The sequence below is a fragment of the Notamacropus eugenii genome, chromosome 4 (assembly GCF_028372415.1).
Source record: "Notamacropus eugenii isolate mMacEug1 chromosome 4, mMacEug1.pri_v2, whole genome shotgun sequence".
In the NCBI taxonomy this organism is placed as follows: domain Eukaryota; kingdom Metazoa; phylum Chordata; class Mammalia; order Diprotodontia; family Macropodidae; genus Notamacropus; species Notamacropus eugenii.
This window is the reverse complement of record NC_092875.1, coordinates 120,681,208-120,709,207: the sequence shown is the minus strand read 5'-3', so window position 1 is coordinate 120,709,207 and position 28,000 is coordinate 120,681,208. Positions and strand designations below refer to the sequence as shown.

The 28,000-nt window shown below is 41.4% G+C and overlaps 1 protein-coding gene and 1 long non-coding RNA gene across 3 annotated transcripts in view; one reads left to right on the top strand and one right to left on the bottom strand.

Annotated features, from left to right (window-relative positions):
- Positions 1 to 28,000, top strand: part of LOC140500533 (uncharacterized) — a 113,949-nt gene that overhangs the window by 68,177 nt on the left and 17,772 nt on the right. The window lies entirely within an intron of this gene.
- On the bottom strand, positions 42 to 27,925 carry KLHL38 (kelch like family member 38). 2 transcript variants are annotated; one of them, XM_072603148.1, is made up of 4 exons: positions 27,577 to 27,925; positions 25,346 to 26,960; positions 9,376 to 9,481; positions 42 to 518 (listed from the first exon to the last, which is right to left on the bottom strand). In XM_072603148.1, exons 2-4 carry the CDS (start codon positions 26,693 to 26,695, stop codon positions 376 to 378), a joined length of 1,599 nt encoding a protein of 532 aa, XP_072459249.1. In that variant the 5' UTR covers positions 26,696 to 26,960; positions 27,577 to 27,925; the 3' UTR covers positions 42 to 375. The 2 variants fall into 2 exon arrangements, with proteins under 2 accessions (XP_072459249.1, XP_072459247.1); XM_072603146.1 differs by lacking the exon at positions 42 to 518 and adding an exon at positions 5,717 to 7,163 and having other exon boundaries at positions 27,577 to 27,923.

Sequence of the window (28,000 nt, the reverse complement as noted above, 5' to 3'; positions counted from 1 at the left end):
GACTTCTTTAATAATTTTTTATAGTATTTTATTCCCCCAATTATGTATTAAAACAATTTTTAATATGTTTTTTAAGTTTTCAATTTCAAATTCCAGTTCTTTCTCTCTGCCCTCCCCGCCCCAATCTGATACAAGTTATACATGTAAGGTCTAGATTTCTTAATAAAACCAATTAATCAGACGTAAAAGTAACTCTTTAATCTATTTCAGAGGAGTGAAGTTCTTTGATTATCGGACGAAAAGATATGATACTATATAAGAAACATTTTGCCATTGATAGAGAGGATCCATCATACCCTACGGGGGCTTTGGATCAAACAGCAAGTCATTCCAGGAGGTAGGGGGGACTAGGGCTTCAGTCTTTTTGGCAGCTGGCTAGTTGAGTTGTAGTTGAAGAAATTTGCCAGGTGACAGCAACTTTGTGAATTTCAAAATTCTGGAAGATCTGGAGTTCTTATTGTCAGAGTAGCAATGTCCATTTGACTCACAGTGGCTGATGGCAGCATCTGTATCAGAACCTGAGATACACCAAGAATAAATTAGACACAAGGAGGTAAGGCAGCTTCAGGACTCTACAAGGTAACGGACTTCAGAGTACAGCAGAAAGTTACACCTAAGTAGAACTCTATGAGGACCTCTTGATGAAAGGAGCAGTGAAGTTACCCTTTAGCCATGTGGGACCTCCATATTTGGGCTCTCCTCAGGAACCTTGGGAATGTAAGGAGGAAGGGTACCCTGTGGTTTCAATGATTCTTGCTACACCTGCTTAGAAAAACAATTCTTTAAAAAGGCCAATTGACTCTGGCTGATAATCAATAGGGAATACATTAATGGGGGCTTGTAATCACTAGTACTAAAAATCCCAACTCTTCAGGGTTACCTCTAGAACCCTGAAGGGAGAAATAGTAAACTGCCTTCTGTGAATTCAACCTGCTAGTGCTAGTAGGAGCTGGGGAAGTAATCCTAGAATGATGTAACATATAAAATGAGGCAGCTGGGCTAGATAATCTCTCAGGTCCCCTCCAGTTCCAACATTGCTATGCATCAGAGTGGAAACTCCTCAGAGATGTGTCCTGTCTGCCTTATATATGTGGTTCTATAGCAGCAGTAATAGATTCTAGAACACAGAATCACTGGAGGAAAGGAAGGAGAGATTTTAATTTTCTAGCCCTCTCCTTTTCAAGTAGGACAACTACACATCAGGGAAAGACTGGATGTAATATCTCCTGAAATCCATCAAAATATGCACTCTAGTGCAAGAAATAAAATGAGATTGTCCACACAGTTTCCATATGTCATTATTTCTGTACTGCTAGTTTCTGAAGTCCCCTGAGTTAAGTCACAATGGAATTAGGCAGAGGTATAAAGTTCACTTATATTCAGTTTACACTAGTAAAGATAGAAGAAGGAGAGCTGGGCTTGGTCAGGAAAACTTGAGTTAAAATTCTGTAGTTGGTACACTGTATAGAGCACCGGCACTGGAGGAAATCTGTCCTCAGACATTTATTAGCTGTGTGACTCTGGGAAAATCATTTAACTTTCATTGCCTCAGTTTCCTTATCTGTAAAATGATTTAGAGAAGGAAACGACAAACTTCAGTATCTTTGCCAAGAAGACTCCAAATGACGTCATAGAGACAAGAACGAAAAACAATTGAATTGAATGATCTAGATGATACCATGAAAAATGATGGTAGAAATAGCCTTGGGCAAGTCACCTAACCTTTTTTTGTGTGCCTTAATTTGCTCATCTGTAAAATGGGGATAATAATTAGCAATTACCTCATAGGATTATGAGATAATAGATAATAATTGCCTCATAGGGTCATGAGACTCAAATTAGATAACATGTGAGGTACTTTGAAAACCCTAAAGTACTGTGGTAAATGCTGCCTACTATAAGGATGAAGAGGAGAAGGCTAACGATGATGTGAAGGCAGTGATGACCTCAGAGAAATGTGCTGTGAATCACATGGGGTTTCTCATCACACACGTGAGCAAGTCCCTGGTCCCAACCCTCCTGGGATGGAAACTTCTTGAGGACAGGGAGTGTCTTAGTTCTGAGATGAGGGGATTTAGAACTTAATTGGTCTTTCGAGATTACCGAGTCCAACTGTGTCATTTTAGCCATGAAGGCACTTAGACCTCTCAATGTGAGAGGACTAGCTTGAGGTCTCACAGGGAAATATAAACGACAGAATTGGTATTTGAACCCAGATCTCCTCTCTGAATCATTTTGCATTCCATGATCATTCATGGCTCTCTGCCGCAATGCTTGGCACAGCGTAGGAGCTTAATAACACTTGTTGATTGATCCAAGTCTGTAGCTGTTTTAAGCTTTACAAAGTCCATCATCCACATGATCCCAGCAACCCTGCGAGGCAGGTGTTATTTTTGGCTCCTTTTGACAGATGGTGAAACAAAGCTCAGAGTCTTTGAATGACTTGTCCAGGATCATGCAAGAAGTAAATATCCCAAGTGGGGCTTGAATTCAGATATTTCTGACAAAGTCTGGTGTTCTCTCTACTAAGCCACACAATCTCTCCAAACATCAGCTGCTAAGAGAAGTGGGTCAGGCAAAGGGACCAAGGCAGAGAGGAGGCTGGGACGTGGGGCATAAACCTTTCTCATGCCATGTCGGTGCCTCTGTCCCTGACCCTCCTGATGCTGAGTCAGGGGCTAGCACTGCCTTGATCCCCACCACAGCCACCGCTGTATTGTCTGGCCCGAGAAACATGGGACTCAGGCACTGTCCCAAAGTGCTTTATAGGAGTTCAGGCAGGGGGCTGCCTGTCTTGTGAGGCTAGCCAGCTTCCCTCCCCCTAACCCACTCTCATCTCCAACTTTCCTTGCTCCAGCCCCTTGCCTGTGTTCATATTAGCTGCTCTGAGGCTGGGAATTAAAGGAGAATTCATTTATTCCTTCCCCTTTTGTGTAGTTTGAAGTTGGAATGGCATGCTTGATATCAGTGTGAACCTTTCTCCCCTAAGCTTATTTTTCCCCCTTTGCCTTGTTGTCTATTGAGATGCTCAGCTGGGCTGTTTGACATTTTTCCTTAAAACCTTTGGGCTTAACTGGTGCTGGCTAAATATATTTTGACCTCAGTTGTGACCTGCCATTCCCTCCTCCTCAGCTAGTGTTGCCAAGGGCTCCCCAGAGCCAAAACCTCCCCTTTTTCTGGACGGCGATTAACCTAAACAGATTGGCAAAGATTATTCAGCCCCTTCAGCCTCCCTAGTTCTGTGCTAAATGGAGAGGCCAGTTGGTAGGTGGGAAGCTCAGGTGTGTCAGTTTCTTCCACAGATGCGTCTGCTTTGCCACACAAGGTAACCTTGCAAAGCAGGCTGTTTCTAAGTAGGTGGGTTTTGTTCTCTGCGTGCCATGCTGTCCTTCTTCATAATCTTGGGGTTGCTTTCAAGAGATTATTTGGGCCACCAATGAGGCTTTGGGTAGACACAAATTCTTACAGCTTATTTAATATGAATGCTGGAGGGAGAAAGAAGCAAAAATGAAGGGCCCTAGAATGGAAACTGCAGAAAGCCTCTTGGACGCCACCAAATTTCCAGACTACAAAAGTTTCTATTTTTAAAATTTTGTTTTATTGGTATCTTTATTTATATTGTCCAAATTTGCCCTTGTATCTTTTCCCCTTTTTCCTCCGAGAGAGACAGCCCATAACAAAGAATTTAAATTCCCACTTCAAACTACCTTTATTTTCCCACAGTGAGACCCTCCCTCCTCCAGTATTGTCCCTCACCTCCTCTTTCCCCCCTCCACTCCCTGTTCCCAGTGCCTTCTCTCTGAACTCATGCACAGCTCTCTTTCTAGCCCTCATCTTACATAGTATACTCAGACTTGCCAGACCTATAAAAGGGGAGGGCAATGGAAGAGAAAATAACCCCAAACTCAGAGGCTTGAGGACACTTGAAGCTCATACAAAGTAGCTCATTTCTGGTTTAAAGAATGGTTGGAGTTAATAGAGTTAAAAGGTAAGCCTTAAACTTAGATATTTGATTGAGTTCCCTGGGGGAGGGAGGTGACTCCTCTCTCTTTTGATTCTCTGCAACTTCTCTCCCCCAAACTCCTTAGCCTAAACTCCTTAGGCCACCCCTGACCTAAACTCCAAACTATCTCTGATGGAGTAGCATGGATAGTAGTGCCTGAATATGGGATGACTCATAGTTCTGGGTCATAAGTACTCAGTAAACACTCTCAACTTTATCTCCCCTGCAAGATGAGTCAAATCTTACTGGGTTTTTATAATAGGATGCAGGCTGAGATTCTTCTCATTGCATCTTCTACAGAAAAAAATGGCTTCCAATGACCGTTAGTTAACATTCCTCTGCTTACTCTTTGGCAAAGTGGAACAGTGCTCTGCCTGTTCCCAAGTAGAGAAAGAATAATAACTTGCATTTCTATGGTACTTATGAGCTTTGTGAGCTAGGCAGAAAGCATAATGTTATCATTTTCATTTTGTTGTTCAGTTGTTTCAATTGTGTCTGATTTTTTGTGATCCCATTTGGGATTTTCTTGGCAGAGATACTGGAGTGGTTTGTCATTTCCTTCTCCACCTCATTTTACAGATGAAGAAACTGAGGCAAACAGGTTTAAGTGATTTGCCCAGAGGTGCACAGCTAGTAAATGTCTTAGGCTGAGTTTGAACTCAAGAAGATGAGTCTTCCTGATTCCAGGCATGGCACTCCATCCACTGTGCCACTTGGCTGCATCGTTATAAAATTAAAATTTCCATTTTATGAATGTAGAAACGAAAGCTTAGAGAAGTTGGGACTTGCCCACTGTCACAGAGCAGGATGGTGGAGGAAGGACTTGGGCTTCTGACTCCAGATCCACACTTCTTTCTATCATGCAACAGCCTGTATCGTACCAGAGGAACTGTAGTATGGTGGAAAGCTTGCTGGACTTGGGGGCAGGAGACCTGCATTCAAATTTCATTTCAGGCATCAGGTCCTGTGATTCCAAATCAGTATTGTCTCCACTACACCATTTGACCTTCCCTGATTAGCTTTGTGACCACAGGCAATTTCTTAAAGACTCTGTTTCTTCATTTGCCAAATTGGGGATAATAAAACTATCACTCTTTTCCTCACAGGATTACTGTAAGAAAAGTGCTTGGCAACGTGCTCTAGCAATGAGCTTTGTGGTCCTTATTAGTTGGAGTACATATCAATTCTTATTTGGCTTAAGATCACAGAGTTAGAACTAGAAAAGATGTAGAGTTTATCTAGTCTGGACCTCCAGTTTTACAAGTGGGGGAATTAAGGCCCAGGCACTTATTTGATATATATTCAGAGCTAGAAGGTGCCTAAGATAACTTCTAGCTCAACTCTCTCGTTTTGTAAATGTGGAAACTGTGACTGAGAGAGGAAAGATACCTAAGGTAGTAGATAAAAGAGATTGGATAGGAACCCAGTCCTTATGACTGGACTTGAAATCAGGAATACCTGGGTTTAAATCCTGCCTCAGATACCCACTATCTGCACAATCTTGGACAGGTCATTTAACTCTACTTGGCCTCAGTGTTCTTATTTTTCAAATGAGGGAGTTAGAATTGGTGTTTTCTGAGGTCCCTTCTAGCTTTCAATCTGATCCTTTAACTCTCGATTCAACATTCTTTTCCCTGTCCCGGATGGTTTCCCTATACCATACCACAAGAAGACGCAAGCCAAAGGTGGGGTCTGAGAAACACCACAATGGGCTGAAAAGTGAAAAATTTAATCAAATGGTTATGTAGTCAAAACAGTGGGCAGCCAGGCATCCCTCCTCCCAACCTTCCTCCTGCTCCTGTGAATTGACAGGATGTGTTAGCATTGTACAGAGAAGGGAAGATGCAGCAGGCAAAGTAAGAGAGTGTCAGAGAGGTATAATTTCCAGACCCTGGGCTTATTCTCCCACTCACACCCTGAGTCATGTTGCCAATTTGTAAAGCTCATGAAGATGAAAGGAACTCTAGAAATAGCCAGGATTCTCAGCATAAGGAAGATAGCTGTGTTAGTTAACCTCCTAAAGAACTTATTGGCTCTTTGCTCCCCACAAAACAACAATTCTCCTAGCATGATTCCAAAATAAAATGCTGATTTTAATCACAAGGTTACAGTTCATGCTAGGCTGGAGGAAAACATCAGTTGGTACCAGCAAATGTTATTCCTGGGTTCATAGGATTTCAAGCTGGAGGGGACCTTAGAGATTCTCTAATTTAATAATAATAGTTAACTTTTACATAATGTTAAAAGTTTGCACAACACATTGCATACATTATCTCATTTTATCCTCTCAAGATCTCACTGAGGGAGCTGCACTAGGCATTATTTTCCCCATTTTACAAAAGAGTATACAGGGCTTAAGAGACTGGCCCCAAAATCATACAACTAATTTCAGAGATTCAGATTCAAACTCAGGTTCCTCCAACTCCTAAGTTCAGCCTTCTTTTCACTGTACTCCAAGGCCTCCACAAGCCCTCTGGAGTTCTAATATGTTATATACATTAAGTGATTTAATTAATGTAGTCAGCTCTTGATAGCCTCTTTATCCTTCCTGCCACAGATCAGCAACTCATCTGGAATTTGGTTTTAGAGAGTTGCCTGGGGCACTGAGAAATTAAGAGATTTGTCCATGGCTATATAACTAGTGAATGTTAGAGGTGGGATTTGAACCCAGGTCTTCCAGCCCCCAAATTTATTACTTTATCCTCTCTGCCATGATGGGACCTTGCCAGGTCCATGTGGTGAGAGGTTCAGAAGGACACAAAAATAGCCCTTTTTCATGCTGTGAGCTTGATTATGTTTAGTACAAGGGTCCTATTATCACCTCTGAATCTCCTTATCCTTTTTTCCCATCCATAGCCTTATTGCTTTCTTTAGGGAAATTCAGAAGGATAAGGTAGACACTGGAGAGTAAGGCATCCATGATCAAAGAGTTTGTGGGGTAATCTCCCTTGGGATGTCCAACAATCTGTCTCTGGGTCATAGCAATCAAATGAGTCTGAGTCTTCAATGTTGCTGTCCATGGTGAGCCTCCGACCTCCAGTCACATAGAGTTTGTCTCCAATCACTGTGGCCCCATGGTGCATCCTCCTGTCTTTCATGTCAGCACATTTCACAAATTTGTTGGCTTGAGGGTCATAAGCAAGAAGTCTCCTTGTATAACCTGAGAGTAGAGTAATGCATTGTCACCATCAGCGTTGTGCTCAGCCCTGTGTTAACATTTTTATTAGTGATTTGGATGAAGGCAGACATGGCATGCTCATCAGGTATGAACATGACACAAAATTGGGAGAGGTGGCTAAACTGGAATTCAGTTGGTGAAGACATAAAGTCATATATTTGAGTTTAAGAAATTGATTTCAAAAGTACAAGATGGTAAGTCAATAGTTTCAAAAAGATCTAGGGGTTTTCAGTGGGCTATCAATGCAATCTGAGTCGATAAGGTGATTTTTGTTCTTTTGGTCTAGATCTGTGATTTTATCTATGAAGGGAATTCCCATGAGGGAGCTCTCTGTACCAGTGCAGAATGATAACCTCTCTTCAACTTAAAGGCTTTAGAGAGTTGTTTGGGATATGGAGAGCTTAAACAACATGCTTGGGACATCAATCCAGTGTGGATCTGAGGTGAGATTTGAATCTAGGTTCTTCTCTCTTTAAGTTGAACCACTTCTCACACCATGCTGCCTTTCAGTAGTCAGAAAAGTTAATTTAGAAGAGCATGCATTTGGACTGCATTAAGATAACATCCCCCAAGAGTAGGGAAGGGATAGTCCCACTGACTCTGTTCAGTATATATCACAGGCTGGAATATTATGTTTGGTCCTGGTTATGACATTTTAGGAAGAACAGTGATAAGTTAGGGATTGATCAGACAAGGGCAACTAGACTGGTGAAGGGATTTGAATTTGTGCCATGAGGATTGGATGAATGGGATATGGGTAAAAAGAAAAGAAGAGAGAAAAATGAGAAAAGGGTGCACCTGATCTCTTCAAATACTAAAAAGACTGGCATATAGAAGAGACATCATACTTGTTCTATTTGGCCCAATGAGGCAGAATTAGAAACCAAGACCAGAAGCTACAAAGAGGTCAATGTGGGCTTTATCTGAAGCCCTTCCTAACCATTAGCATTAGTCCATTGTAGAAAAACCTACCTTGGAAAGTGGTAGGTTCTCTATCCCGGGAGATCTTTGAGCAAAATCCAGATGCTTATTTATGAGGTGTTTTTGGAATGTGGGTTCTTGTGGGGTCAGAAATTGCACTAAATGACCATTGAGGGTCCTCCTAACCCTGAAATTCTGGAATTTCAATCCTTTCCACCTTTGGGGAACAGCCTGTGCAAAAGCAAGGAGGCAAGGAATGGAGATGGAAAGCACCAGGCTTGTCTGTCTGGGACACAGAGAGCAGGCAGGGAAAGGACATGAATAGATCTCAGCACTGAGACCTGGAGATCACCAGCTCCAAACCCTTCCTGGTATGGAACAGTCTTCATTTGACAAGGATTTTAAGGAGCTCAAGTGGCCAGTGAAACAATTTTGGTTTCTTTCTTTTTTACTCTAAAATGCCAGCTATTAAGGGGCAAGAACCATAGCTCATTGCCCAGCCATGTGCAACATGTTACCTGATGACACAATCTGTCACCCGGAAGAGTGCCATGCAAGTCATGGGCACCAGGTCAATGGTAAAAGTCCTAAGCAGACTGAGATGATTATTAATGTGTTCTCATTTCTGGCTATTGAATATAGTAAACCTAGTACTTGATGGTTACCTGGAATCCCAACATATCTCTTTAACTCTGACATGTTTGTTTATTGATTGGTTGACTGTTTTTGGAGGCAATAGAGGTTAAATGACTTGCCTAAGGTCATGCATCTAGTAAGTATCTGTGGTAAGATTTGAACTCAGGTTTTCCTGACTCCAAGGCTGGTGCTCTATCTGCTGTACTACCTAGAACTCTGATATGTTTAAACCTGCTCAAGAACTGGGAGCTGATGTTCTCTCATTAAAACAATTTAGTAAAGCAATCCTCTAGATTGCTCATTATTCTAATGAGAGAAAAATCCCTTTAAAAATGAAAACCTAAACTAAGCTAAACTAATTAACATGATATAGTGTTTTAAGGTTTAGAAAATGTTTTCTTCAGATAGTCTTCTGAGTACGTATTGTTGTCTTCATGAAACAAATGAGAGAACTGAGGCTGGGAACTGAGTATACTTGCCCCAAATCCCCTGGGTAAAAAATGTCAAAGTCAGGACTTCAAGACCAGAACTTGTTCTAATTTCTATAAAAAAAGTGAACGATCAGTTAGAATGGCATATTCCTTAGAGCTGCTCTTCTCTAATGGAGGATCCAGGTTCATACTTCATGCAAACTTACCGCCCACAATGATAATTTGGCCCCTGAGCACCACTGCTGGCGCACAGACATTCTTGATCATTCTGGTCTCCATTCTGAACCATGTGTTTCTGGAAATATGGTAAACCTGTAAGAGAATATGGCAAGGTCATAACAATCAGAGCACAGCATTGTTTTTAAGTCATTAAAGTCCATTCCTTATCCAGAATAAAAGAACAGAGGGTAACATGACTCCAGGATGATCCCATGATACTCAAAGTTTAATCTTGATGTGGCCAAGTGTTTTATAAAATAGTCCAATATTTCTGCATAATAAGATGTTCACAGGATTGAGACCTGGATCATGTATAGTTCAACTTTCTCGTTTTTAATATTTAGCCAACCACAAACTCAGGAATTCGTGACTTACATAAATGGTGAGTTTCAGAGACAGGGTTCAAACCCCAGTCTTCCAAATCAAGTGCAAACAAACATAGATTGAAATGCCAGTTCTGCTCTTGATTTTCTACACTTTTCTGCCTCTACCCCATGTTCCCTCTCACTTTAGAGATGTATTTGTCTCTGTGATTTCCTCCTCTGAGTGGTGAAGATGTACCCGAGTCAGTCATATTCACTTCCTTCCTGGCTTTTCTTACTCTCTGACCTTTTACACCTTCCTCCCCCAGTCTAACTTTTCAGCTTTATTTTATACGTTGTCTTCCCCATTAGAACTGTAAGCTCTATGAGAGTAAAAACTGTCTTTCTTTTTCTTTGTATGTATATGTACATATAGTATATGCACTCAGCATAGACTACATAGTAAGTACTTAATAAATATAAGTACTTAGTACTTAGAAAGTACTTAATAAAGTACATAGTAAGTACTTAATAAATATCTATCTACCTACCCATCTGTCTTCCTTTTATCCATTTCTCTGTTATCTATCCATCAGTATCTATCCATCTCTCTGTGTTCATCTATCACTATCTCTCTCTATCTCTCTATCCATCTCTCTTTCTATCCATCTTTCTCTGTATCCACCTTTCTCCCTCCATTTCTCTTTCAATCCATCTCTCCCCCCCGCCCAACCTCTTTCTCTCTCTGAAAGAAACTTTGAAGGTTCCCTCATTTTATGGTGAGGAAGTGAGGCCCAGAATGTGAAGTAGCTTGCCTAGGGTCACACACTTGGCAGGCGCCAGAGCTAGAATTGGATGAGGCCCCTGACTCTACCTCCTGCCTCATGCTCAACATTATATTGTTTTCCACTCCCTTCTACACCCCATTGCCTCTCAGAGATTTGTAGAGACATCTATATCTTCTACATCAATGTCTTTCCACCAGTTGAATTCTTGGACCTTCCCACTTTTCAACATACTCTGAAGGCAAGAAAAGAGAGCCAGAGTTCTGCTTATTCCATTTGGAGCATGTGGGGTGGCCTTTGAGCCATTTAGCACAAAATCAGAATCTTGGAGTTGGAAGGTACCCAAGGGGCCATCTAACCTAGCCTGTATTTGAAAGGGAATCTCCATTACAACTTATGTGAGCCTTTTGTGAACAGGCACCCACCACCTCCTGAAGCAGCCTGTTCCACTTTGCCATAGTTCTAATTGGTAGTTGAGACAGCTGGGTGGTATCGGGCCTGGAATCAGGAAGACCTGAGTTCAAATCCAGCCTCAGACACTAGCTGTGTGACCCTATGAAAGTCACTTAACCCTGTTTGCCTCAATTTCCTCATCTGTAAAATGAGCTGGAGAAGGAAATAGCAAACCACTCAAGGATCTTTGCCAAGAAAACCCCAAATGGGGTCACAAAGAGTTGGATCCAGCTGAAATGATTCAACAAAAAATTTGTAGGAAGTTTTTCCCCTTATAGTTGCATTGATCTGAGGCTAGAAAGGTTCTCTGAGGTGGTTTAGCTCAACTCTTTCCTTTTCCAGATTAGGAAACAGAAGTACAGGTCACACAGACAGTGTCAGAAGCAACGGTCCTCTGACTTAAGAACCAGCCAGCATTCTTTCCTTTATACTCACACTGCTTCCATATATCAAGCCTAAATCTTTCTCTCTGAATTATCCCTTACAAATGATAGGAAGACTATTTCTTTTGTTAAGGAATTTTTTTTTCTGACCAAAGGAAGAAGAGAAAAGGAAAGAATACAGGAAAAGAAAGAGAAGGGCAATATTTCAACAGTGGTTCCATGTAAGGTAAAAGCTAGAGCTCTGGTGGAGTTGGAACTTCTCTCAGTCTCAATCTCCTCATATGAGAAACGGAAGTCATAATGCCATCTGCCTTAAAGAGATGTGATAATATGTGGAAAGGACTTTGTAAACCTTAAAGTGCCTCATGCATGTTAGCTATCCTCCTCCTCGTTGTTGTTAAACACAGCTGTGAGGTATAATGCTTACAGTGTCCTAAGATGGTGGTTGGGAAATACTATGTTAGCTCATTATTCCTTATATAAATTTTATTGTGTGAATTTCCTCTTTTAAAATAACAATGATAAATAACATCTTCAGCACTTAGTTTATGCTAGGCACTGTGTTAAGCACTTTATAATTACTACCTCATTTGATTGTCACAACAACACTGGAAGGTGGTATTATAATTATCCCCATTTTGCAGCTGAGGAAACTGAGGCAGATAGAAATTAAGTGACTTGTCCGGGGTTGAATAGCTAGTAAGTGTTGAGGCTAGATTTGAACTCATGTCTTCCTGACATCCAGTCCTGCACTCTATCCACTGAGTCACCCAAGTACCCCATAAGAAGTACCCTAAATTGAAAAGAATCCATTCAAGAGAAACTTGGGGATTATCAATATGGCATAATTTTCATATATACTTAAGCATGGAAATGTATTACAGGTAGAATCTCCCTCTTTGAAAGACTTGACAGAATGAGTTCTTATTGGTCCAGGATTGTGTAAAGAGAACCCTTCCTGAAGGTAGGGAGATGCGCTGGATGGAACTCCAGAGTTTGGTCTTTTGATTCAATGAAGCAAAGAAGCGGTCATGTGTTAGAGGAGATGAAAAAGCAGTGGGGCAAATCACAGCATTGCTAATCATCTTGAAAATCCTCTTAGGAAAAGCTAACATGGGCTGTGTTTTACCTAAGTGAGTAAATGCTGCCCTGTTTTCCTTTCTGAGTCCGTATTGAGTACAGTTTCATGAACAAAATAATAATGATAAAAACAACAGCATTTTTATAGCTCTTTAAGGTTTACAAAGCAGTATACATATGTTAACTCATTTGATCCCCATTTAAATAAATATTTTCTTAAAAATCCTAACTGTTTCTTGGAAGTAGGTGGCAAGTTAGCCTGTAGAAGAGAAGGCTTGAAGTGGGACACTGGAGGAAACATGACAGCTATACTTAAGCAGTCAAGGACTGGTGTGTAGAAAAGGGACTACACTAATTCCATTTGTGTTAAGAGGGCAAAACTAAGAGACTGAGCAGATTTTGGAGAGGCAGATTTGGGCTCAAAAAAAGACCAATTTGTTAACATTAGAGTTATCCAGTCATAGAAGGGCTTTGTTAGGAGGAGATGAGTTCCCCATTACTGGAGGCCATCAAGTAGAAACTATCAGGGAAATTGGGGCAGCTAGGTGGTGCAGTGAATAGAGCACCAGTACAGGAGTCAGGAGGACCTGAGTTCAAATCTCACCCGAGACACTTGACACTCGCTAGCTTAACCCCAATTGCCTCATCCTGGGTCATCTCCAGTCATCCTGATGAATATCTGGTCTTTGGATTCAGATGGCTCTGGAGGAGAAGTGAGGCTGGTGCCGGCATAGCCCTCCTTCACTCAAAACAAAGTCAAGTGCAAGTCATGTCATCATTTCTCTGATGGCATGGTCTTCTTCAGCAACAAAAGAGGAACACACATATCAGGAAAATTGTAGGGGGATTACAGTGGATTATGAGCACAAAGTGAGTCAGTATGATGATGTGGCTGTTACAAAAGCTAGTGCAATCTCAGGCCTAGGGTCCAAACTAAGGGGATAATAGTCATGCTGTACTTTGGTGATATGTTTCAGTTCTGGATGCCACATTTTAAAAAGGATATCAATTAATTTGAGAATGTCCAGAGGAGGACACTCAAGATAGTAGATGACCTTGAGATCATCATCATCCTTATCCCCAATATTTATATAACACTTAAAGGTTTACAAAATGCTTTATAAAAATATTATCTCACTCCATCCTCCAAATAACCCTAGGAGGTAGGTACTATATTACCCCCATTTTACAGATGAAGTGACTGAGGTATATAAGACCATGTCATATGAAGACTGATTGAAAGAGTCAACGATGTTTACCTTAGAGAGCAGAAGACTTATCAGGGACATAAGTGTCTTCCAATATTTGAGGGGCTGTCAAGAGGGAAGAAGGATTATACTTATTTTGTTTGACCTTAGAAGGTAGAATCAGGAACAATTGGTGAAAGTTGTGTAGAGGTAGATGATGGCTTGAAGTAAAGGCAAAACTTCCTAACAACGAGAGCTAGTGGAAAAATGGAAAGTGGGCTGCCTTGAGGCACGGTGGGCTCCCTGTCCCTGGAGGATTTCAAGCAGAGGATAGATGACCACTCATCTGGTATGTCATATTGGGTCTCTTATTCAGGTAAGGGATGACCTCTGATGTCCTTTCCATTTCTGAGTCCAATTCCTATAGTCCTATAAAGTGTCAGACATTTTCCCTTGCAGAACTTAGCAAGATTATCCAGAGGTAGATTCAGGAACAAAGGTTGGGTTGATATGACAGGAATGTGCATGCTTGATCTGAATAGCAAATCCCACTCAATGTAAGTTTTGAAGGCCAATGCCCTGTTTCCCAAATCAAACCCCACAGCTGTGCTTAAAAATCCCAACCTGCTTCATCAAATAACTCCAAACATTCATCTTCAATATGTTTGAATGAGTGAAATTCCCATTTCAAAGCCAGGGCTAAGGAGCCAAGAAAAGCATCTGAACCTACTACTTTTAACTTTTTTTTCCATTGCTCCAACTGAAAACAGCCACATGTATTATACTTCTTGGCTGTGCGGCTTGTTTGATTGTATCACTTAATTTTTGAAAGGGTAGCATGGATGATTCAGAGGTTTTCTATTCTTCTTTGCTGAGGAAGGAGAAGACCAAATCTCTTTCTCTCCCCATGGAAAGGAAGCGGGACAGGGGAAGGATGGCCAAAGGACACGGGTTGGTTAGGAAAGGTGACCATCAGTGTCACAGAGCATCATGTAGGCATGAGGTAGAATGAATGGGGGATAAAAAGTCCTCATCATACCTGCCTTCTATACTTACAGTCTGGAGAAAGCCAGAAGTAACTCTTTCTCTCCATCTAAAGGAAGGAGGGTTTGAAAAGTCTATTGGTAATGGGGAAGCAATCAGCCTGAGGATTAGCTGAGAGCAGGCTAGACAATGGATGAGTCAGTAAAGTATGAGTAATAAGAAAAACAAGGATTAAGTTAGTTAAAACCAAGAGTAGGAGGGGGACATTTTGGGGAGGTGAAATTAGAATGGATGAAGAACCCATTCAGACAGACTTCCTTGTGTGGGAACCCGGGGAAGACAACAACCATTTCAAATTGTCAGGGAACTTACTGGGATTTTAGTACTGCGTGAACTCAAGGGAAAGAGGGGGATGGAAAAAGAGCTTCAAAAATACTTTTTTTCTCCAAAGCCAAACTTTAGAGATAATTATCCCCTAAGGAAATAACTCTTGGTGAGCTTAAGATCAGAGATAGCACAGTGAAAAAGGTGCTAGATTTAGACTCAGCTGACTTGGGTTCAAATCATAGCTTGGATACTTACTAACTGTCTGACCTTGGGCAAGGCTTTTCCCGGGTAAAATCTGTAAAAATTGTCTGTAAAATGAAGTATTTGGATTAGACGGCTTTTAATGCCCTTTCAGCTTTAAATCTGTGATCTTATGTGATCTGTGAAGGGCAGCCAGGTGGTACAGTAGATGGAGCGCCAGGCCTGGAGTCAGGAAGACTTATCTTCCCAAGGTCATATCTGATCTCAGACATTTGCTAGCTCTATGATCCTGGGGAAGTCACTCAACCTGTTTGCCTCAGTTTCCTCATCTGTAAAATGAACTGGAGAAGGAAATGACAAATCACTCCATTATCTTTGCCAAGAAGACCCCAAATGGGATCACAGAGACAAGAATGAAAAACAACTGAGTTGAACGATCTGTATAAAACCATGAAAAATGAGGGTAGAAATAGGGAAGAATTAGGAAGGGAAAATAGGTTTGTCTCTTACCCATCTTTCTACGTATTACTCAGGGAACAGTAATGAAATCATTATAACTGCAACTGGAAATGAAACCACAGTTTGCTATTCTCTGGTTTCACTCCTCATCCTTGTGACTGATTAGAACAAAGTTCCCTTCCTTAGGCCACCATTCCCTAGTAAATGCTGTATCTCCACCACAAGTCAGAGACCCCATGTCACTTCTGTTTTCGTCATCTAAGATTCTTAGTATAGTGCTTGGAACATACTAGACACTTAATAAATACTTGTTGATTGATTGAGTCTGGGGAGCTGGGGAAGAAAGACCTTGGCTGGGAGAAGGCTAATTTACTTACCTATATATAGACAATGCTCTTCCGTGATTCATAGATACAATAAAGCATTTCCTTGATCTTTAGTGGTGTTACTGGTGACTTACTTGTAATATGGGGAAATAGAGGAAAATAAGGGAATTGGTTCCCAAGGCCATTATCAAAGAAGCTAGACTTGCAGGCGATAGAATGGGAAGGCTTAACTAGCTCAGGGCAATGTAATTGTAGGCAATTCCATTTTTTAGGACTGGGTCTACCTTCAGAGTATTTAATACTCAACTTGTGATAGAATGAACTACTCAGGAAGGGTTCAAACATGTCAGTGATTGGGGCAAGCATCCTATTAGGAGAAAGTAATGTCTCCTTAGATGAAAGGGGTCTGAATTGGCATTCAAGTAAGTGTTAATCCAAAGATCAGGCTGAGTCTGGACTGAGTTTCTTTGGAACATCAAAATCCAAGGAGTTGAAAGATTCTGAAGCAGATAATCAAATGCAGGAGTAAAGATTCAGGGCTAGAATCTAGCACTAGGTCAGGAGGCAAGATACAAGGAGAGAAAAGGGGCCTTACCTATTTTCCAAACCTTTTGTCTTTCATACAAGTTGATACATTTTTGCCTCCAACAGGGGGCCTGTTAGAGGGGCATAAATTGGTTCCTCCACATCTCCTCCCAATTTAGCTAAGTTAGTCAGGTTGTGGTCTTGGACATCATTTCTCTTCTCAGAATTCCTCACCAGACGTTCAGATCATGATATGACATGAGTGGAAGGCTCCTGTTAATTCCAGGGTATGCTTCTCATGGGCTGGCTTCCATGTTTTATCTTTAGACCTGTGCCCATGGCCTCTCTAGCCTCTCAGATGGATACATATCTGTATGCACCAACTCTTCCACAGGTGAAGGCATCATGTCTTCATGGAGGGCAGGAAATGGAACCTAAGTAGAGCTGTCTAAGGCCTACTGCTGGTAGATTAGCTTCAGATTTCAGGCTGTGAAGTTTCTAGTCTTGTAGAAGGGCCTGTTGGGATGATGGAGCTACTGTTATCCATGTTCAGGATGCAGTGATAGTGTCTTGCCCTCAGACCAGAAATGACACTGATCTTCTGCAAGGAATATACAACCCCATGTGGCACTGATGGACAGGGAAAGGTTCTGAAGGTTGTCTAGATTGATATACTCAGCATGGACAATGACGATATTCTACTCTCCTTTGAGATGAGGTCTCTTTGACCAGCAACCCTGTGGACCTTCCCCTCTCACTGTGATTTTTTTTCTAGTTAAAGGGGCCATCCCTTGACTCACTCTTAAAGTGGCCTATCCACTGAATGGGTATTACCTCACTCAAAGTGAGGACCTGAAAAGGCCTTAGCCTAAAAGGGCCAAGGTATCCCATTGCATCCTGGGCCATCTTATCATCTTGAAGAATATTGGGCCACTGGACCCTGATGACTCTGGAGGAGAGAGTGAGGCTGGTGACCTTGCACAGCCCTCACTCACTCATATCAAACTCAATTGCAAGTCATGTCATTTCCCTGATGTCATGGTCTTCTTCAAAAACAAAGGACAAATGCACAATGAAACCTCAAATGCAGTCTTAACTCTGAGCCACGCTTTCTCCCAATCAAGCAATCAGTTATTAAGTATAGTACAGTACAGTCTAGAATAGGATAGCATAGTATAATACAACATAGCATAGCAAAGTATAGTGAGTATAATTTTCTTCTATAGTTAGCTATTGGATTATGTCTATGTAGGGCTGCAACAATAGAAGAAGGTGATGTGGACTGTAAGAGAGTGACCCATATGATGACATTAGATTCATGGAGTAGCTTCCACTATGAATGATTTCTATGATTCTTAGTATATGAAAGTAGGGTCAGAGGTGAACCAGTTCTTTGAATTGTTAAATGTACCTTCTTCTCCCTTGGAATTTATTGGAAAACTTTTGGATTGTACCAGCAGTGGAGATTCTGTTAAGTAGGAAAACTTGGGGATAATGATGGGATGGAACCTCATGAATCTGAAGAACCACTGAGGAGCTTCTGAGGAGGGTCCCTCTCCCACCACAGGATGAATCTACTTTGCAGGAATCCATGTGTTCTCTGCCAACTATTACATATTCTAGGAACTCTACCTCCTTCTGAAATCAGTATTTCTTCAATCTGGCAAATAGTTGGTAGTATTGTTAGGTGTAAGAGAGTGGCTTGGATCATTTCTAAGTGCTGGTTCAGATTCCAGGAGTATATGCAGGAGAACTTCATTGAGATTAACCACCACTGCCTGTTGAGGAAGTCTTGAAACACCAATTTTGAGAACCTCTGCCAGTAAGAAGAAGTAATACAGAAACCAGTCAGCATCCTTACAGGTGTGACAGGCTGGCTTCTGTTCATTTCCCCTGTGCATCCAGATTAGCTTCTATGTTCATTTTTCTTTTGTGTGTGTGTGTACTATCACTTCTGCCATTTGGTATTTCAGATCTGATATTGGATCAACAGCTACTAGTGAAGTAGATAGGTCCTGTGAGATAATATAGGAAAAGTACTTTGCAAACCTTAAGTGCTACATATGTGTTAATTATAATTATTATATGGAGAAGGAAATGGCAACCATTCCAGTATTTCTGCCAAAAAAACCCCCACAAGGGGCCATAACTGAAACAACTAAACAACAACAAAGTTATTATTATTGTTAAATTGTGGACTTAGAGTTCAGGAAGACCTAGGATAGAATGCCACCACGGACACCTATAGAAGAAAGTGGTGTGGATTGTAAGAGAGTGCCCCATATGGAATTCTAGGTTTCAAAATTTCCAAGAGGGCTACTGTCTTTGGAATGGTCAGTGAATAGATCAAGCTGGCTGGGACTGGATCTTCTAGAAGTAAACTGATCATTTAGTTGAATAGAATATGTAAGGATATTTTCTCTGTCACAATCACACTAAACATATCTCGATGGTCCCTCCATAGGGGAGGGAGCTCTGACTTAGGAGTCTTAAGGGGCGGGAGAATTATTCCCTTAATAAAAAGATTTGTTCTGTGAAGTTTGGATTCAGTCAAAGGGCCGCACTTGAGGACCAAGAGGGCCATATGTGGCCTCAAGGGCACAAATTCCCCACTTCTGAGATTGTATAATGTGAGCCAATAGCTTCTCAGTACTATTGAGAAGAGGGGAGAAATGAGGTCTATGTGGGCTGCACACCTGACTTTTTCTCACTCAGATTTGCAGTGACTTAATCTCCTTGGTCACTTACTGGTACAGTCTGAGATGAGTTCTCATAGGTTGTTTTCTATAACCAGCAGGACAGCACAGGAAATCTGAAATATTTATCTTCTCTGGAATAACATCTCTGGGATATTTATCTTTTCTGGTCCACAATAGAGTTTATAAAATTCACAGAGTTCTTAAGTCCACCATAACCGGTGGCAGAGGTGGATCCAGTAGGGTCTTGGTAGCTTGATTTGAAGTGTAAGAAATAGGTGTGTGTGGGGAAGGATATTAAGATGAGGGATGGGTGAGGGATGTGGTGTTGCTTAATGGATTTGAAGACAGAAGACCTTGATTCAGTAGCCTGCTCTACCATTTATTACTTGTGTGACCTTGGGCAAATTACTTAACCTTTCTGAGTCTCAGTTTCCTCATCTGTAATAGAGGGCCTTGGACTAATTGGCCATTAAGGTTCTAAGATTACAGCTCTTAATCCATGAGTCCTTTAAGAGGTCTCATTACCCCTTTTTCTAGAGGCAAGGATGCCTTGGACATGTTACGCATTGATTTATCTCCTTTCTCCCTTACTATTCAGTGGGCTCCCAAAGATAGGCTAGAATAGTAACAAAGTCTGCTGTGACTAAATGCAGATATTGAAGTGCATAAATTCCCATGCAAGTAAGGGTAAGTTGGTAGCAACACTCTTTCAGACTGATACATTGCAGATATGGGAGGTCAAATCTTTTAAAAACTGACCCACCAAGACAAGGAGATCAATGCTGAGGTCTGACTTAGTCAAGAAGAAATTTGTAATCAAGAATGAATTGCATAGTCTACCATCATTCCTTTTTTTGTTGGCGTTGAGTCTCTGGCTAGCAATCTTGGGTCTAAATACATATGGGATGGGGAGTGTCTATGAATTCCTAAAGAAAGCCCTCAGAGTGGTCTATTAGAAGGCTATTTTCAGTGACCCAACGGGCACTCTGCCTTGTTGGCATTCTACCAGGAAAACTCCATTGGCTTGGACTTTGGGAAATGCCAAGGGGAGGAGGTCCAAATGAACAAGGAACCCTGCAATGTCCTCTGCCCATCCCTTGAAAGAACCTGGAGCACTCCATATACTATCAGGGAAACTGATACCAGCATAGCCCAAGTCAAGTATTGACTTTCCCAGAGTGGCAGATACATCTTGCAGAGCAGCCATTTCCTCAGAGGACTGTGCTAATTGTCACCAAAGTTCCAGAGTCTCTGGAACCACCTACTAGAGTGTTTTCAATATGGCTCCAATGTGGTCAGCCACAGGCTCTCTGCCTTTGGAACTAGATTACCCTATAATATCCATGCTACCAGTGCTGGTGTTTAGGAACAGTGCTGGGGCTGGAGGGCATAATCCTCTTCTGGTGAAGATGGGCAGACTGCAGATAAGATCTAAATAAGAACAGTCATGAGGCCTGGCCAGGTTGGTGCTAGTGATCCTTTAAAATGCCCTAGTCCAAAGGAGTTAAAAACAAATGGGAAATTGGTTGTAGGAGCACCAATTCAAGCCCATAACAGGAGAAAAAATTCCAAGGAAAGTAATTTTGTTTGACTCAACCTGTATCCCCAAAGCTTCTGCCTTTTTAGCGATTATGCAGTTTTCCTGCCTGGACCCTATAGTGATAGTGTCTGTCTGGTCATTGATTGGATTGGCCATATGTAGTGTTAATTAGAGAGTTAAGGATCTTTCCCACCCATTAATGGACCTGCCCATTAAGGGAAGCTTGATTAAGAGAGATTTTTTTTTTTGTTGTTGGAAGGCCCACAACTTTCGTTAATTTCTAACGAGGCACTGATTCTCAAGAGTTGTGATGTCCTCTAGCTCTGAAAAGTGTATATGTACTCTTAGGTGAGGTTTTATTTTGGAAGTGTTTGTTTGACCAGATGAGACTGGACAGCTGCTAAGGAGCCCCCTGGCTTTGAAAATCCATATGTTGGTGCTTCTCTCTCTGGTAACTATGTATCTATGTTATGGTCAGACAGCTGGATCTGTCTGTTGATCTGTGCTGTATGTATTGCTCATGGTCAGACAGTTGGAAACCCTGTCTGTTGGTTGACCTTGGTTTCTCTGCTTATATTTTCTCTGGAGTTCAGGGTGCTGACTTTCTCCTCGGAACTAAGTGAGTGATATATGTGCTTGATTAAAGTGATTGTTGACCCCTCAAAAGTTGCTTTCCTTTTAGAAAAGCAGATCTAAGAACCTATACAGAAGGCCCTCCTGTGTATGCCAGGATCCTTGCTGTTAACACCATACCCCTTGCTGACTTAGTAATACTAAAAAGACTGTAGATTCTAGTACTATCTTTGATTTTTCAATTCCAGAAAATAGTTTCAAGTGGCTTGGAGACAAGGCACTGGTTTCCTTGGATATGTGGGAATGGTCATGGTACCATGTCAAATCTGGAGTTCTTCTTTGTATGACAGAATCATCCTATATCATCTTGAGGGTCTCATTTTGCTTGACTTGATAGGGCTCCAAGAAGATATGGGTGGCAGCTATGGTCTATGACTGGTCTTGTCTATTCAAGACTGTGAAAATAGTGGATTTGGGAATTGGAAACACCAGTTTTTTGTTTGTTTTTTTTTAACCAAGGAATCTCATCTATGAGTGTGTGTGTGTGGGGGGGGGAGGGTGTCCACACACTCAGCTGGTGCTTGTGAGATTCCACTTGACTTGAAGCATTGTTATCTTCAAGTCATCAATAGCAACTGAAGCCCTGGGTCCTTGAGAACCACAGCCCCAAAAGGATAGTCCCATCTCCCCTCTTTGTGTCAGGAGAAGTGACCAGAAAAGAAACGAATGCAGGTTGGAGTTTAAGGTATTCCTGATGTTTTACTAGAGGTACAGAAGTTGGGGAGGAAACTCAATCTGGACTCTGAAAAGCCTTCAGTTACTCTTTAATCAGTTAAGTAAGCCATTGGAGCCAGTAGGATGAAAAGAAACATGGAACTGGGTTCAAGTTCAGACTTTGTGACTTACTAGCTGTATGACCCTGGGAGAGTAATTTTACCTCTTCTAAGACTCAGTTTCTACATTTGTAAAATGGGCTAATGCTTATACTTCCTACCTTACAGAGTTACTGTGAGGATCAAAGGAGATATAATGTACGTAAAGCATTTTATAACTATAAAGTGTTTTATAAATTTTAGCTGCTGAGTTTGTATCTGAGTAGCCTAGGCAAGGTCTTTCCATTGAGAAAAACAATGGTTAAAGATGCTTATAGAAAATAGGGGAAGAAACCTTTTAACATTCTAAACAGTTTACCTTTATTAAGTAAGCTTCTTTGGGGCCCAAGAGGGTAACTATGTATGAACAAATCTTTTATCACTCACTTCAAATCCCAGTCTTGGGCTATTATCTGACTACCATGGCTAGAACTGAATGTACTATAGTGGAAAGAGAACTGAATTTGGAGGTAAAGAACCTGACCTTTAGGTACAATTACTACCTGTATGGTACCAAGTCCTTAAAAATCTCTGCGCCTCAGTTTCTGTGCTTGGAAGATAAAGAGGATGAACCAGATGATCTAATTCTCGATCCACGTGTAACTGATTTCTTTTTCCTCTTTATTATCAGTAGACTTCAGAGGCACTTAGCTGACACAATGGATAGAGTATTGGAGTTGGAATCAGGAAGACCTAAGTTCAAATCTAGTCTCAGACAATTACTAGTTTTGACCCTGGCTGTGAGAAATGATTCATTTGGACCCCTACTCTGTTTCAATCAGTATTAATTACCTTGATGGGCAGCTAGGTGGTGCAGTGGATAGAGCACTAGTGCAGGAGTCAGGAGGACCTGAGTTCAAATCTCACCTCAGACACTTGACACTCACTAGCTGTGTGACCTTGGGCAAGTCACCTAACCCCAATTGCCTCATCCTGGGTCATCTCCAGTCATCCTGATGAATATCTGGTCACTGGATTCAGATGGCTCTGGAGGAGAAGTGAGGCTGGTGCCAGCATAGCCCTCCCTCACTCAAAACAAAGTCAAGTGCAAGTCATGTCATTACTTCTCTGATGGCATGGTCTTCTTTGGTAATGGACAAACACATGCACACAATTAACTTGATATGATTCCACAGGGGTAGAGATTATAGTAAGTTCTGTATATTAGGCCCCAGAGTTGTGTACTACTGATTCTAAGTTCACTTACTTAATCATAGAAATCTAAGTAGAGGCCCTCTACCCTTGTTTTTCCTTGTTATGGTGACCAACCCCAGTATTACAAAGGTGACTCAATTACATGGAAAGTCCCCTAAGTTATTTTTGCACCTCCTGACCACTCTCTTTTGACCTATATGAGCAGGTGACCATCTTATCACCATTTTATGATCACTTAGTCAGTGAAGATGCCCCCATGCTTCACTCAAGCCAAGAACCCCTGCGGACATACCATTTTTTTTTTTTGTTTGACGCATCATTTTTGGCCCTCAAAGCAAGGTCTATTAACCAATGGGATTTTGTGTAGTCCCTCTAGAGTATCAAACTTGTTATCAAGTCTTATAAAAATAAGGCCCTGGAGGAAGGGAGCATCTCAGACCATGCGGAAGATCTGAGATCCATTTCAGAGACCATGGATCATTGAAGCAGAGCTCTGCCTCAGTTTCTTTTATTATAGGTTGGACAATTTTGAACTCCTGACGGGCAAGTCACTTAGCCTTTCTCAGCCTCAGTTTCCTCATCTGTAAAATGGGCATAACAGTAATACCTACCTCCCAGGGTTAAGATAAGATATGTAAAACATATCACAAGCCTTAAAGAACTCAAGAAATACTAGCTATTTTTATTATTCACCATTTATAGCTGTCTTGTGTTGCTAATTATTTTTGTTATATATATGTGGGTAAATGTAGTTGATTATTGTCCTTTGTTCTGAATCAAGGTACAGTGTGTCTGACTGTGATCGATCAGACTAATATGAACTCAGGAGGCTCTACCACTGGTCGGCACAAAATAGTCTGTGTGAACATTTGGGGTGAATTCTCTAAATTTGTGAATCTCACATTTCTCTTGAACTACTTCAATTCTGCCTTGCACATAGAACACAGTACCTTCTCTGATGTGGGCACACCATGCTGGTCAGTCCTGTGCCAGTGTCTCCTATGTCACAAATCAATTCCAAAGTTCTTCAGAGAGACCTTGAGAGTGTCCTTGTATGGATTCATATACACTCAAACATATTATTTATGTACTGGGCCCTTACTAAGTCCAAAGTACTAATAGTAGTTGAAGATACAAAGTAGCATATGATACAATGGCTTGTCTCAAGGAATTTACGATCTCCTAGGGAAGTTATTTAAATGTCCTGACAGACATCTCATCAGATGAGAAGACCTGAGTTCAAATCCCACCTCTGACACTTACAAGCTTGGGCAAGACTCTTCATATTTCTAAGCCTCAGTTTCTTCATCTATAAAATGAGGGGGTTGGATTCAATGGCCGCTAGGATTCATTGCAGCTCTAAGTCTTTGATCTTATGACATATATAATCTTCTCTTTGAAACTCAGTAGAGACACTGAATTTGGAATCATTATCTGAAGGAATTTGGAATTTGAAATCAGTATCTCAATGTCATCAAGGAACTTGTAATCTAATTGGGAAGATTATATGTGTGTGTGTGTATGCGTGTATGTGTGTGTGTCATGGTGTGTGTGTATGTATATGTGTACACATATACACATATATATAAACACAGGGCATAGAGATGTGATTATATCACATATGTTTTAAATATATATGATATCTTTTCAATTAGACTATAAGTTCCTTGAGGGTAGGCATCATACCTTATGCTACTTTTCATCCCCAATGGCTATGAGTGCTTTGTACGTGATAGGAGCCTAATATGTTTTTGTGAAATTGATTGAGACTCACTGAAAAGCTGAAATCTTTCTTTAGTGACATCAGATGATACTTAGAAAAATGAATACAGAGTCTTGCAGTAGACAGAATTGTGGACTGGAATTTAGGTTCAAATCCTGTATCTGACACTTGCTGGTTATATGAGTGTGGGCAAGTCACTTAGTCACTATGAGTCTCCATTTCTTTATCTGTAAAATTGGGGATGATAATACTTGGTACCTATAGTACCTCACAGGGCAGTTTGTAAGACTCAAATGAAGTTATATATGCCAGGTACTATATAGCCTTAAAGTGTTATATAAATGTCCAATATATTTATAAAATTTGCTAAGAATCAGTTTTACCTGTATGAGTCGTACAGGATTTTGCATAATGTCTTCTCCTCCAAAAAGATAGAGTCTTTGGTCTTTCACAGCTACTGCAGGGTGAAGGACAGCTACAGGCATGCTGGCCATGATCTCCCAGACATCATAGATACTGTCATACCTCTCCATAGAACTCATTATCTCCTGGTTTTCTCCAATTCCTCCAATGGAGAAGATGTAGTTCTTGTAGGCTGTACTTCTGTGGGAGTATCGGGCCACCAGCATGGGTTTCCCCAGCCTCCACTGATTGAGTTTCAGGGAGAAGATGTAAACATTGTGACTCACTTGCTGCTTCCCTACACCGACAGACATGCCCCCCAGCACGTAGGCATTGCTGTGCAAGGTGACAGCAGAGGCTTTGTAAAGGCGAGCTGGGAGCTTGGCAAGGCACTGCCACTGGCCTGTTTTCTCATGGTATAGCAGAACTTCCCTGGTGGTTTGCTGACTGTCCTTTCTACCTCCCAAGAGGAGGAGGAAGTCACGGTGAGAATCTCTGCGAGGGACATGCCACAGTGGCTTAAGATCTGGGCTCCCAGAGCCATACAAAGAAAACACTTGTCTCCTCACCACCTCCAGCATGGCTTGGCATGCTGGTGAAGACTGAAGGAGGGAGTCGTTGACAATGAAATGGAAGAAGAAGGTCGGGTGAACATATTGGAGCCGGACTTTCTTGAATAGTTCTTGGATATATTTTTTCCGGGCCTGGAGGTCATGCCTGATCCAGACCATTAACGTTTCAAATACTTCTTCTTCCTCACCACAGAGTGCATCATCTCCCAGGTAGTCACTCAGTTCCAAGGGACATAGCTCTTTTAAGTCTTCTGATAAGGCTACTTCTGGGAAACACCTTAGGGCCATCGATCTGGCTTTCTGTTTGAGGCTTTCACAACTCAAAGTGTCAGAGAGTCTGATCATGCTAAGGCAGTTGCTTGGGGTCAACTGCTTCTGAAGATACAATGAACAGGCTTCGAAAAGCCTGAGATACTGCAACATGGATGCAGTTTCCATCAAGTGCAGGACATTTTCTGCAGTGATGTGGACTTCCCCAGTGTACACATACAGGACGATCTCCTGTAAAGTATTGGCGTTAAGACCTTTCAGGTCAACTTTGGCCTGGGCGCTCTCTCTGAAGTTGCTGCAGAACATTGCCTGGAAGTAAGGGCTACTGGAGGCCAAGACATTTTTGTGGCAGGGGACTTCATAGTTCCCAATGCATAAAGTCACATCAATCAGTATCCTTTTCTGTCTTAAGACATTTAGCTGTCTTAAGAGATCAGAGGATAAGTCTTCATCTTTGAAAAGAAGACCCTCTGGTGACTCCTCGTCCATCTTAAAGTAAAGGGAGGAGTCAATGGATTGGTAGAGTGTCTAGGATGTTCACTGCAGTGAATCAAGGCAGACTATCAATGTCTGTCTCAATCTCTTGAATCTTGTAGGTTTCAGTATGAATATTGATTAACAAAGATGGGGAAATAGACATCACAATGCCCCTGAAATTTACTGGTCTGTTTTTTTCTCTTGTTATTTACTTGCTATTGTTGTAGCCAAACTGAACCAATCAATGAGAATTTAGATGCTTGGATCTTCTGCTAATCTGGCAAAAAAAAAAATGTACAAGTTGCAAATGATTTGACTTCCTGGGGCTGAAATATTAACCTAAAATATAACAGTATGAAAGTAGGAAGAGAACTTACAGATCATCTCTCCTAAATTCCTCATTTAACAGAGGAGGAAACTGAGGTTTTGAGAAAGAAAATGATTTGCCCAAAGTCACACAGGCAATAAGTACTTGAGCAAAGACTTGAATACAGATCTCAACTCCAAAGCCTAGGGCTCTTTCCATTGCCTCACAGTGAGGTAACAGTTAATTTCATTTTCTTATCCCAGAAATATAGTTTGGTTTTTTTTCATGGTTTTCAACAGATTTGTCATCCAGTAAATGCATGCATCTCTTTCTGGGTCTTAGTCATTCCCCAAACATGTAACGCTGGCAACTCTGCCCTCCGGTAACAGATAGACTCACTCCAGAAAATGAGTGAGAACTTGGCTTTTTTTTTTAAATCATGGCTTCCCCTCCCCTCCCCCCCCCCTTTTTTTTGATTTATGTGATAAATATAAAACAAAGACTGAGCAAGTTCCTGGCCTGGGTTTGTTTTCATGACAACTGACAGCTTCTACCTGCAGGGTAATTGAATGATAGAGATATTTACCTTCTGCTTTTTGCCCCCGGCATCCACTGACTCCTGGGCCGTTTATGCTCCCTTGAGATTTTCCGTCATTAGGACACTAGTGAAATTGTAAACCCAGGACTCTCCTTCAGCTGGCAAGTGATTTATACAGGGCGATTTCAGGATTTGTTTATTCTGACGTTATTTTCACTGCCTTCTGGAGCTTTGTGAAAGAACTACCGGGCAGAGAAACATTGTATACATTCCATGACTAAGAATAGTTGCATATGTACTTTCCACTGTTCTCACATGTGACTTTCCAGTTGCCTTTTGCAACAAGTTGAGCGGGGCTGGCATGAGCCGCGCATGCCCAGGGGATGTTTTGCTGGCCAGGGTTTGCTTCAGTAAAAATAGAGCCCAAGATGAAGCTTCTCTTTTATAAAAGACCTTGCTGCCCCCTTGGAAT

What these genes read in the sequence shown, in the direction of transcription:
- KLHL38 (XM_072603146.1), bottom strand. Translation starts at nt 26,695, where the DNA reads ATGGACGAGGAGTCACCAGAGGGTCTTCTTTTCAAAGATGAAGACTTA. An exon ending in ATCCTGTACGACTCATACAG is followed by an intron (nt 9,482 to 25,345) that starts GTAAAACTGATT and finishes ATTCTCTTACAG; the next exon opens with GTTTACCATATTTCCAGAAA. An exon ending in CCAAATTATCATTGTGGGCG is followed by an intron (nt 7,164 to 9,375) that starts GTAAGTTTGCAT and finishes CTCTACTCTCAG; the next exon opens with GTTATACAAGGAGACTTCTT.